A 12,724-nucleotide genomic window follows, 5' to 3' on the forward strand; every position below is an offset into this window, starting at 1 on the left:
TTAGGAAAATCCATCTAAGCCCATTCTCTCAAAGTGGGCAATTTCTGTGGCAGGACGTCCTAGTCAAATTGCCCACATTGAAGGGTGGTTCCCTTCCTGGACTTGACTCCATTGAGAAATCAAGCACAGCAAACTAATCGTCCTTCCTTTTATTTTATTGATCAAGCATTAATATTATTTCCTTTCTCTTTTTTTTTTTTTTTTTTTTATCATTGTTATTAATTCACTTCTGTTGCATTTATATCACTTCATTATCTCCTCCTTTACTAAGATCATGATTTAGCTTTTCTTTTCTTTTGTTGGCTAACAGTAAACATATTCTTCTTATTATTGCCATATTGCATCTGCCTGCCATAGCTTTTTTGTAACAGTTTCCTCCGCTATGGGCATGTGTTCGAGGTCTTAGCAAAGGGGTTCTAGCTTGTACACAAGCTGGCTTAAAGTGTGTTGCAGTCAAGCCAATCCTGACTCACCTACCCAAAATCATTGGGCTGTAACATGGCAGGAGATAGCCTAGCCCACAGTTACAAAAAAGGCCCACCACATAAACCATAAAGTTCAAGATCAAACAAATAAAGAGATTCTAGGTTATTCTAACACTAAAACAAGAGAATGACAGAAAGTCAGCAAAATAGTGTAGTGGGTTCATAGCCAATAAAAAACATAACATTCAACAAGTATAGTGTATAGTGAATACAACCACACAAAAAATAAAAATAAAAATAAAAATATTATAAGTATACAGTGCATATTTGAATATAATAATCAAAGAATGTAACAAAACAAAACATTCATAGAAATTTATTAACAACAACAACAAATCAGTTAGAGAAATCCACAATAATCACATACAGTAGCAAGATCAACAATGATCACAGTAACCAAATAAAATTTATAAAACCATCATTGCATCATCCAACAACAACACTAAAATATAGGCAAAACATAATCTAACCCATCCAGCCATATTAAGTGAAAAAATTAAATAAAATGTGGCTTGAACCACTAAAATTGGCCATGATTTACCCACACCGTATGGGTGTTTTGGGTGAGGTCCTTAGAAAGAGGGGTACGTGCAACATAACTCTCAAAACTTAGGGTGAAGCTAGCTAGGCACAATGAAATGTTCTTAAGCATTTCCATGACATCTCCAATGAGTTGTCCTCCACTTTCTTCCTTAGCTTGCTTTCCTCTTGGCATTCCTCTTTCATTTCCTTGAGCATGCTGAAGATCGGCTCTTTTGAGAGCTTGAAGCTTGAATCAATTTGGTCTTGTATGCCCACGAATACCACAGTGATGGCAAAAATGCTTCACTTGAGAGTCCCTTTGATTCTTAGGTAATGACTTTCCTTTTGCCTTAGATTTTGCCACAATGGCCTTCTTCTCAACAATAGGAGTCTCAAGCTTGGGCTTCTCCACAACCTTTGCTGATACAAATTTCATCTCCCTTCTCAATTCTTCACTTGAACTTCCATCACCGGTGTAGCCCAATCCGGCTTTGTCTGAAAAGGCCTTTTGAGACGAAAGTACGTTGTCAAGTTTCTTGATTATGATGCGCTCTACCTTAGCATTAGCTTGGATCACCTTTAGTTCGAGAAATTTGATCTATGAATAAGCATTTAGCAACTACTCTTTCAAATTCTCGACTTCACATTTGGCATCCTTAAGTTACATAAGAGTGGATTTGTGGTCTTCTTCAATTCTCTTCATCTTCTTGACCGCACTCTTTGTTACTTTAGCATACTTGCCACAATCCTCAAGCAATGCATCATAAACAACTTAAAGCTTCCTATCACCTTCATTAAGGTATTCTTCCTCATCATCTGTAGCTTCATCTTCTTCAACATCGGTGTGTTCACCAAGTTCCTCATTCAATTCTCTTAAATCTTCCTTTGAGTCCACGTAGGTGATTGCCATAAAAGCAGAATAGTTACCATCACCATCACAACTATCATTTGAATATGAGCTTGAGCTCTCGGAATCACTAAGGGTGGTTGTTAGCACTTTACCTTTCCCTCTTAAATAGTTCGGGCACCCCCTCTTCAAATGCCCATGCCTGTTGCATTCATAGCAAACAATTCCTGGGGATGGTGATGGCTCTTCAGCATCCTTCTTCTTGAAATCTTTCTTGTCATTTTTGAAGGATGAAGATTTCCCTTTGCCAATTGACTTCCCATTATTTTTCATCTTCAAAATTTTACGGAAGTTCTTTGCAATGTAAGCCACCTCTTTCTCAACATCATCCTTAATAGAGGATTCACCGGCTCTCTAATTAATTATAGTTTTAAGAGTAAGAGATTTGCTAGACTTGTGAGAAGGCAAGCCGAGCTCATAAGTCTGAAGAGAACCGAAAAGCTCTTGAATCTTGATCTCATCCAAGTCTTTGCTCTCCTCAATGGCGGTGACTTTAGCCCGAAAACTTTCAGGCAAAGATCTTAGGACTTTCCTTACTACCTTGGCGTCCTCTATCTTTTCTCTGAGATTAAGATTGGCAATGACAGTCTCGTTAAGTCTACCATAGAATGAGCCGAACAACTAGTCTTCACTCATCTTCACTTCCACAAAACGAGTAATGAGCATTTGCAATTTGGTATCCTTGACCTTCTTGGTTCCCTCAAAGGTGGTTTCAAGAATTTTCCATGCCTCTTGGGGGGTTTTCACGTGAGAGATCATATGACATTTGTTAGTTAAAACACCACAAAAAATTGCATTAATAGCTTTGCTATTGGCATTTGCCAAAGCAATAGCAGCCTTGTCCCACTCGGACTTAGGTGTTGTTGGTCTCACCCAACCATTCTCAACGGAGTCCCAAACGGTCTCATCAATGGCACATAGAAAGCATGCATGCATACTTTCCAAAATGCATAATTACTCCCATCAAAGAAAGGAGGAGCATTGAGGGATGGAGATCTATCCATCTCAAACGGGGTCTAGGATCACACAAGGACAATAAAATCCGACAAGTGTACCCGCTCTGATACCAATTGAAAGCTCAAATAGTGTAAAACACTATAGCTTGTTTAGACCCCCAATTTTAAAATACCGGCTTAATTGCTTTTCTCTAACTTATCTTAGTGAGGAACAAGAGTAAATGAGACGCAATAACTGAAACAACTCTCTAAGCCATAACCACAAGCAAACAACAATAAATACAAAGCTTAAAAAGTAAGGGAAGAGAGATGCAAACACAAGATAACAGTGAAACATGTTATTGAAAAGGAAACTGAAGTATTCGACGAAAAACCTCTCTGCAGCCCTCCATGCCGAAATTGATCCACTAGTAAATAAAGTTGGAGTACATGAATATCAAAAAAAACCCTCCAAGTCTAATCTACTCAATATACTTAAATCCTCCAAGTTCCAGCTACCAATGAGCTTTACCGAGCTATTTCTTCACTAGTTCATGGATTGACCACAAATCTTCACCAATTGCAGCCAACTCATGGGTTGGAGGGCAATTACCCTCTCCATCCTTAAAATTCTGTATCCTGCACATAAACTTGGAACTAGTTATGTATTCTTGACCTTTAGGTTTTGCGAAGGATTGATCATTTTTGTGGTGACTTGTCAAGAGAAATCTTTGACTATTAAGGTGCTTTGAATGCCCAGTAGGAACGCAAGAATATGATTTATAGCATAGAAGTTTCTTGGTTTAACGTTTGCACTATAAAGTTAGTAGAGGACATAGATATGTTGACACTCTTAGCTCACTCAACTAGGAATTAAGGTGACGAATTTCAAACAATGGCTGATGATGTTGAATTAATGCTTGAAGCGTGGAGAAAATATGACATTTTAATTAGTTTTTCAATGACAAACTAAACAAGAACATGATGTGCTAGAATTAGCTGCCCATGATTATGGAAGGTGAACATCATATGTAGAATCCAATGTTAAATTTATCTTGTTTTCGATGTCTTTATGGAAATTTGGTCTTTATCTATAGGCTTAACTGGATACAAGAGTCCTATATCAAAGTCAAAGGTTGGAGTTTTGGGCGTTTCTGTGTCATCAATTGCCTTGGTATTTATATTGTTGATTTTGGCAATCTTGTTTTCCTAACCTTCTTTTTTGCCTTGTTATAATTTTTACCATGGATTGTCTCATATTGAAGTTACCAAATTTTCTGTTCATTTTGTTATCCTAGTTATTTAACTTCAATAAAATGTATCCTCCCATTTAAATATGTTTCTCTAGGTTTAGAATTGGCAATTCTTCAAATGGTTTTCTGTCAAATTGTTAGCAACTCATGGATTGATTTATCTATTATTCTTCTTTTATGTATCTTCATTGATGTCTCAAGATTCTCGTTCCATCAGCTCTTCATCTATTTTGTTCTTGGAAGCTCATCATTTTGTGCCATGAAGCATAATATCACAAAAGACTTATAACTTGGTTTGATAGAGTCAATCCTATGGCAAGGTCCTGCTAGTTGTGGCAGCATTAAGAGTTCTCTTATAAATAGCATGTATCTTTCCATATCATCTGTCCTAGTAAAGTTTTTTTTTTTTTTTTTTTTTTTTTTTTTTAAGTGGCAAAGCTACTGGAATTCTATTGGATTAATATTATTAAATGTGTGAGATGCTGAAATTATTATTTTTTACATAAGAAAACTTCATATTTCTGATGTTTAAGATTCTGAATACATTCAGGCATGTTTTTAATATGGTGCTGCACAAATTTGGAGAGCAACTCTACTCTGGACTTGTGATGACTCTGACTTCTTAACCAAGTGAAATATCTAAATTGACTCAAGATGCTCAAGGAGAGTTATTATTGGAAGAGCTGAACAGGAAATGGGCAGATTATAAGGAGGCATTGAAAACAATCCAAGATGTAATGATGTACATGGAAAAAACTTCCATCCCAAGCACCCACAAAACTCCCATTCATGACCTTGGGTTCAATTTGTGGAGAGATATTGTCATTCCCCAGACTAGGCTTCAGGATACACTTCTTGAGTTTGTTCATCAAGAAAGGAATAGTGAAATTATAAATAGGGATTTAATGAGGAATATTATAAAGATTCTAACGGTTTTAGGTTCTTCTGTTTACAAAGAAGACTTTGAGCAGCACTTTCTTGATGTTTCAGCTGATTTTTACCGTCTTGAGTCTCAACATTTCATTGGGTCTTGTGATTGTGGGGATTATCCAATGAAGGTTGAGAGACATCTCAACAAAGAAAAGGAGAGAATGTCCCATTATTTGGATAACTAAGAAAAAGAATAAAGAAAAAAAAATCTTCGTGTTTGGCTGGTATATACCAGTTATTAACAAGACACTAGTACATCATATAAGTAAAACACAAATAATGAATATGTTAAAACTAATGCTTCATTTTCCTATCGAAGATGCTAGGTTTGTAAGTTGAAATTGCCATGACAACAAGGAGGGGGAATTGCATCAATACAAAGAGGGTGAAGGAATACGAGCCAAATAAATGACAAGTTTGAAAATCCAAGTTTGTTCAAGTAGCATAAGAAAAAGAGCAGCAGAAAAGGCTGTCATCATGGCTGCAATAGAGAAGAAAAGGGCAGAAAGGTCTATTATCATCTTTCTAGGCAAGGACTCAAGGAAATCCTCTTCTACATAATGAGATGTGAGGATTCTCATAAACATCAAGACTGAAGTTGAGGAAGAAAAGAGTGAGAGAGCATGGGATACTATAAAGATCATAAATAATTTTTTTTTCATCTCGCACGCACACACACAGACAAAAAGGGAAGGAGATTCCAATTTTTTTTTTTATAGGTAAATAAGAAAATTAATTAGAATGAAGAAATGCACCTCCAGTACACAAGCTACGTACTGGAACTGCAGAATTATGACATATTACAAGAGTCAAGAAAATAAATAAAAAATGGATCTCAAGTACATAGATGTTTCAGCCATCCAGTCAAAACAAAGATCTTAAAATTATTTTGAGCTCCATTGTTCTGCGTTCTGTTCTGATTCCTTCGAAAGCCCAATTGTTCCGTTCACACCAAATGATCCACATAAGGCACAAAGGAATGGCCTTCCAGCAATTGCCTCCCCGGCTGAACTTACCACACCAACCTGTCCAACCAGCCAGCAAGTCCACTACACGGCAAGGCATAATCCATTGCACGCCAAATAGGCACAAACCCATATACCATAATTCCCTAGAATACCCACAATGCCACATAATATGATGCTATGATGATGATAATCTCGAAACAATTATGAGCAACCTTCATAAACAGTTCTAGAATAATACCCATGCTATGAAACTTCTTCAAGCTACTATTAGGCAATGAAACTATGAGTAGATTTAAACTAATTACCAAAAGAGAAATTTCAAGCTTCCATACGTATTCATTCAATTGACAAGGTGCTTAGAGTGACCAGAAATCATCTTTAGTTACAACGGAAATTGGAATTGCACCTTAAAATCAATCATTGAAAAAAAAAAAAAAAAAAAACCTAACCAATAGCATCCAAGTATTGCTAAGAGGGAAAGAGAATGAAAAAAAATGTGATAAATGAAACAAAGAAATAATATAGTCACACAATATCTAAACCTTCACAACACATTTATATATCAAAACATAAAGATTGCAAATAAGAGAAGAAAGCAAAAGAAGTTTATAACTTTGAGTTGACAAATAGCTACTTCACCATCAAAACTAGTTTTTGTACAATCCTTCAATTCTTAAGCTACATTGCCAACAACCCATTTGCCAGAGTTCTAACTGTAGACATGCTAACTATAAACTGGAAAGAGAAGAACAAAAAATCTTTGCAAGACTAAAAGAGAAGAAAAAGAATTCTCATATACAAAAGATTTTACTCCATGCTTCATCGGATTGTGTCGGATCAGAAATTAATGAAGTAATTAATGCATCAAAATCAGCATCAGCAATAGAGTCTGATTTGGATTGACTGCATACTTCAACCAGGGGTGGTAGATCAGAAAATATTTGACTCAATGGTTCATCTGGGAATGTGGGATCAGCTATCCATGCAGCAAACTCTTCATCCGTAAAAGTATCAGCATCCAACCGTCTTTTTTTGTGTACTTGGGCTTGGGCATCTTCTTGTCCATGTGACATCACACCAGTTGTATTGAAGGTTGAGGCCTCTTCAGCTACAGCGGCAGTAGAAGAAAAACATCCAGAAACCCATGCAGCAAATGCTTCATCATCAGCACTAGGCATCATAGGCTCAGGCTCAGGCTCTGGCTCAAGTGAAATCACAGCAGCAGCATTTGTATTGAAGCATGAGAACTCTTCACCAGCAGTAGTAGAAGAAAAAGCTCTTTTGAGACCTCTTCCGTTGGCCTCCTCACAATCTGACCCTGACCCTTTGTTTAGTTTATAGATGACACACAGGACTGTGTTGCTTCTTCCAAATTCCTGATTCGCCAAGGAGAACTCGTGCATTATCCAATTAGTTTTGTTGAGTTTGCCCGAATGAAGATCCTTGGCCTTAAAAGAGAGCATCCTGTCGATCCCAATAACATTGCCCTGAGAATCATAGATTCTTTTAGGCTTACTTTTTTCAAGCCAAGTTCCGCAAGCGGTAGCCCTGCACACACGATTGCCGGTTGTTGTTTTGAGGTCGGTGAAGACATAGAGCTTGCGGTGGAAAGTGTGTAAATGATAGTGGGTATGAGAATCATATATTTCCCAAGGAGGAATTTTGCCATATACCTCACAATCATTCACAATAAAATCAAAATGATGATTTAGGTGAGTTTGTTCAGCATCGTTGACCTTCTCCATTAAAATCTTCATCAACTCTTCGTCTGTAGGATCATATCGAAACCCCACCATCTCCATTGTTTCAGGAAATCAAAGAATTTTCTTTCCCTTTTCTATAAACACGTAGGAAATCGTATGAAATTTTTTATGAATGTTTGATAGTCTCAAACTTTTTGATGAATGTAAGAAAAAAAATTATGAAACTTTTTGATGAATGTTTGATGTAGATAAGAAGTCTCAAACTCAGAGTTAAAGTTAGAAACTTTTTTTTCTGGGACAAGTTAGAAACTTTGAATATCTATGTGTATACCTAAGGGGCGGTCTATTAGGGCAAGGCTATGGCTATGTGTGATATATATCGCAAGGCTAAGAAGGGGCGGTCTATTAGGGCGGTCATATCTTTACTGTATTACGAATTTAGCCCCTCCATTTATTTTTATTTTTTTGGGACAAAATTGCAAAAATACTCCTTGGACTTAGGTCAATTGCAAACCGATGTTCTATGTTTTTATTTTTATTTTTTTTTGTTACTGACCTTTGAGCTATTATAAATGATAAAATTATTGACCCTTTAATCTTAATTCCCTCAATTTTAGGGGCAAAAAAGGTCCCATACTATATATAAAATTATTACTAATACCGTAAATATACCATAGAAGGGCATATAATTATTACAAATACCCTAAAAAAAGCCCAAAATCAAGAGAACAGTTCAAAAGAAATGGTTCGCTGTTTCAAAAATACTTCAGCCCATGCAGTACCAAAAAATAAAAAAGGTTCTGTGAGCCGTATAATCTTTCCATATTTTAAGCCCAATACAACTCCCCTCCGTTCAAGCCCCAGAAGAGAATTTTTTTTTTTAATTTTTTTTTTTTAAAAGAAGGGAAAAGAGAATAGATGATAGTTGTTTTTTATTTTTATTTTTTTAAGATAAGTTCAACTTATTCCGTTTGCTTATGATAATAACTCTTTATTATTATATCAAGATATCAATAAATTTTTTTCTTTTATTTGTTGGAGGCTGTTCTGGTATTTGATGTACTTCACCAGCAGCTTTGAAATTATGCACGTGCTGTGAATTTGGAAGGGGCAGTTGACTTGGAAGAGTATTAATGATTATGTGTAGTAATGGGATTGTTTTTGTATGCTGATTTGGTATTTAGTTATGCTAAAACTCTGCACCCGTGCTGTGATATTAGAAGGGGCAATTGGCTTGGAAGAGTATTAAAGATTATGTGCAGTAATGGATCTGGTCTTTAGCAATGCCCAAAAATGTCCTCATACAAATCATTCAAAAAATATCACTGGTCAGCATAATTTCAGCTGAAATGTACACAAACCTTCAGCTGATATGTACTAGATATTTTCTTTTTGTTTGGCATGTAATTGATATTTTAACTTAATCACTGGTTACAACAGCTGCAAAATTAACAAAAAGGGAAAAGAAATGACAAAAGTGACCTCTTCTCTGCTGTATTTTTTATGTATAAGATAGTTAAAGACATGTATATTGTTGCAATAGGATATAAAAGCATAACTATATGCTCATAAACATTGCTTACTTTCATCTACATCTACTAATTTCTAGGTGATACTATTTTGTAATTACAAAATATTTTTTTAATATTGTATTTCTATAAATCAGCAACTCAATGTGAAATTAGTAAGAGGGTGGCAAAGAACCCTCAAAAATTCTTTCTTCAAAACAAAATTGGAGATAATCCCATTAATTTATTCACAGAATTGTTAACAAAGCTATAGTCTTCAAAGGGATTGCAGATGCTGTTAGAACCTTTGTTTTTTGGTATAGAAATTTATTCTAATATCTACAAAATAAGGGCATCAAATACCAAAGAAAAGACTAATGGAGAGAGAAAACTTGAAGCGCTCTGATGAGGAAGCTGATACTCTGGCCCGTAGCACAAAGAAATTCAAAGATAGCCATCAGGCAGCTAATGATATGGAAGATAATATACATTACAAGGTAGGTAGCTACAGAGATAAGTTGGTGGGATCAATTCCTGGAGCTTTTGAAAAAGCTTTTGGATTTGCGTGTGACATGCAAGAAGATTTACAGTCCGATGATGAAGAAGAACAAGCAGAAGAGGGCTGCCTCAGAGTGTGCTTCTCCAGGGATGAAAAATCCCATATGAGAGCACCCTGGCATCAAGAACTTATAATCAAACCTTTTGGACGAAAGGTGGGTTACACTTTCCTTGCTGCCAAGATTCGGAGCATGTGGAATCCAAGGGGAGGAATGGACTGCATTGATTTGGGATTTGATTTTTATCTCATTAAATTTGGGAACAGGGATGATGTGGACAACGTTCTCAAGGGAGGCCCTTGGTTTATAGGGCAACACTTCCTTGCCATTAGACAATGGGAACCTGAATTCCATGCATCTACAGCTACTCTCTCTTCAGTTGCAGTGTGGATTAGGCTACCGAAGTTACCTATAGAGTTCTATGAGTATAATGCATTGATGAAGATAGGCAGAGCTATTGGTCCTGTTCTACGAATTGATGCCAACACTGCCAATGGAGTTAGAGGGCGTTTTGCTCGCCTATGTGTCCAGGTAAACCTAGACAAACCTCTGCCTAAGTCCATCTTTTTGGGGCAGCTGAAGCAGAGTATTATGTATGAAGGTATTGGCACCCTTTGCTTTGAATGTGGACGTATTGGACATGGAAGGGAAGTGTGTCCTTTCCTAGTTCGGGGGCAGAGCAGGGGTGACCAGGAGGAGCATGGCAGTGGAAGTCAAGAGGTTCAGAGTGGCGTAGCTGCAACGCCTGTGGTTGAAGAAACTGCTGCCAGCCAGCAGGATGAGTATGGGGAGTGGATGATCGTTACCAGACGAAAATCTTATAACAAAATTCGAGACAAGCAGAGTGGAGCTAGTGGAAGCCAAGCTGATGATAAGACCTTGCATAGGGCAGAGGATAATGATAGGGCGGCTGGGAAAAGAAAAGCTTCGGTTTTACAGGGAGACAGGCCTCATAGGGAAGAGCTCACGAGCTCCCTGTCGCATCACAACAAGACTTTTGACAGAAAAAGCACTGCTAGGAATGGTAGCCGTGTAAGCTCCAAGCAGAAGACCAAAGTGACCGTTGGCTCTCAAGTTAGTGAAATGGGCCTGAGTAAGGAAAAGAAGTTGTTTGTATTTGGGGCGAATGCAAGCCCATTGAGTGATAATGGGCCGGCCCAAAGGCCTTGCACCTCTTCTATTGCAGCTAAGGCAGTAACTAAACCTGGGTTAACGGATAAGGTAAGGGAGTCAAACACCCTAAAGATCAAAAACCATGGAGAGAGCAGAGAGGTGGGCGTTGTTCTACAAGGGAAAAATTATTCCGATCGGAGAAGAGACGATCAGATGGATAAGGCAGGATCCAACGGAGGTTTGGGGATGGTTCGATTTGGAGTTGATGCTGGCCTGGAAAAACATGTTTCCGCTGACGGAGGAGAGCAGAACGCTAGGCTATCTTCCTGCGATGAACAGAGCATGGGAGCTGACACCGAATCCATGGTGGAGGTTTGTCACGGACCAACCAGCTTTCCAAACCCCTCCACCAGTAAACTCAAGCTCATCAGCGACAAGATCAAGTGTGTAACACTCGGAAAAATTGCTGACAGAGGTGGAGAACAAATGGATGAGAAATTTGATTGTTGTGAGGAAGAGTCCACAGGACAAACCTGTGGAATGCTTGTTGAAGGGGAGCATCCACATGATGAAGATGTTTCAGCTGACAGAAGCAAAGTGCTCAGGCACCATTCTCACCAAATCCTCAGTAGGGGAGAGGGGGATAATCCAACACTCGGTCACCTTGTTCCGAGAAAGGTTGCTGAGCAAGGAGGAGGTGATGGGAGCATGGAGATTGAGAGACATTGAGGATGCTGCTGCCTTGGTGCCGTGTGACTCCTCTGAAGTTTCCTTGAAGATGATGAACATCCTAATCTGGAATTGTAGGGGTGCTATGAAGCCCCAATTCAGAAAGACAGTGTTGGATTTAGTAGAGTGGCATGCTCCTTTGCTGATGATTATCACAGAGACCAGAATGAGTGGTGCTCGGGCCTTAGAGTTGATTGAGTCCCTGCCTTTTGATGGCTCTGTGGTTGCTGATACTGTTGGTTTTGCTGGGGGCATATGGATGCTATGGAGGACTGACTTGGTGCATGTGGAAGTTCTGGCTCAACGGAGCAGGAGATCCATGCCATTATCCGGGTAAGATCTCAATCCCTTTCCTGGATCATTAGTGCTATCTATGCTAGTCCTAGGTTTGCTGAAAGATGCATGTTATGGGAAAACCTTAAATTAATTGCTACCTTGCATGACCTTCCTTGGGCACTTATGGGTGATTTCAATGAGGTTATCTCTGAGGAAGAAAAGGCTGGGGGTAATCCTATTTGTCAAAGAAGAGTGAGGGCTATTCTTGATTGTATGAATGAGTGTCAAATGTTGGACTTGGGTTTCTCAGGGCCTAAATTTACCTGGACTAATAAGAGAGAACTGGGGGGTCTCATCCAATGTAGGCTGGATAGAGTTTGGGCAAACCCTGTTTGGAAAGCTTCTTTCCCTGAAGCAAATGTAACTCATTTGGCCAGGGTTAATTTGGATCATTGCCCCTTATTACTTAATCTTTGCCCTAATCTGTCTAATGCTTCCAACTGGCCATTTAGGTTCCAACCAATGTGGTTGAGCCACAATGATTTTCCAGCCATTGTTAGGGATTCTTGGAATGGTATGGAATATAACCTTACTGAAGCTGTCACTAGGTTCACCCATAAGGTCTAAATTTGGAACAAAGAAGTCTTTAGAAATATTTTTGTGAGGAAAAGGCAGATCATGTCTAGACTGCTGGGAGCCCAGCATGCTCTTGCCTTTAACCCTAATAACTTTCTCATTAACCTCCAAGATCAATTATCAGAAGAATATAATGAGATTCTGCAACTTGAAGAGGAGCTGTGGGCTATGAAATCTAGGGTTAATTGGACTATTTTTGGGG

General features: G+C 38.2%; 2 protein-coding genes across 2 annotated transcripts; one reads left to right on the forward strand and one right to left on the reverse strand.

The window, feature by feature from the left end:
• Positions 1–6,791: 6,791 nt before the first annotated feature.
• On the reverse strand, positions 6,792–7,802 carry LOC115985319 (protein BEARSKIN1-like). Its single transcript, XM_031108275.1, has one exon. It carries the CDS (start codon positions 7,800–7,802, stop codon positions 6,792–6,794), a length of 1,011 nt encoding a protein of 336 aa, XP_030964135.1.
• A 3,974-nt stretch (positions 7,803–11,776) lies between these two features.
• LOC115985320 lies at positions 11,777–12,513 on the forward strand. The gene is made up of 2 exons (XM_031108276.1): positions 11,777–11,943; positions 11,997–12,513. Exons 1-2 carry the CDS (start codon positions 11,777–11,779, stop codon positions 12,511–12,513), a joined length of 684 nt encoding a protein of 227 aa, XP_030964136.1.
• The last annotated feature ends 211 nt before the right edge of the window (positions 12,514–12,724 follow it).

Source organism: Quercus lobata, chromosome 4 (genome assembly GCF_001633185.2).
Source record: "Quercus lobata isolate SW786 chromosome 4, ValleyOak3.0 Primary Assembly, whole genome shotgun sequence".
NCBI classification, from domain to species: domain Eukaryota; kingdom Viridiplantae; phylum Streptophyta; class Magnoliopsida; order Fagales; family Fagaceae; genus Quercus; species Quercus lobata.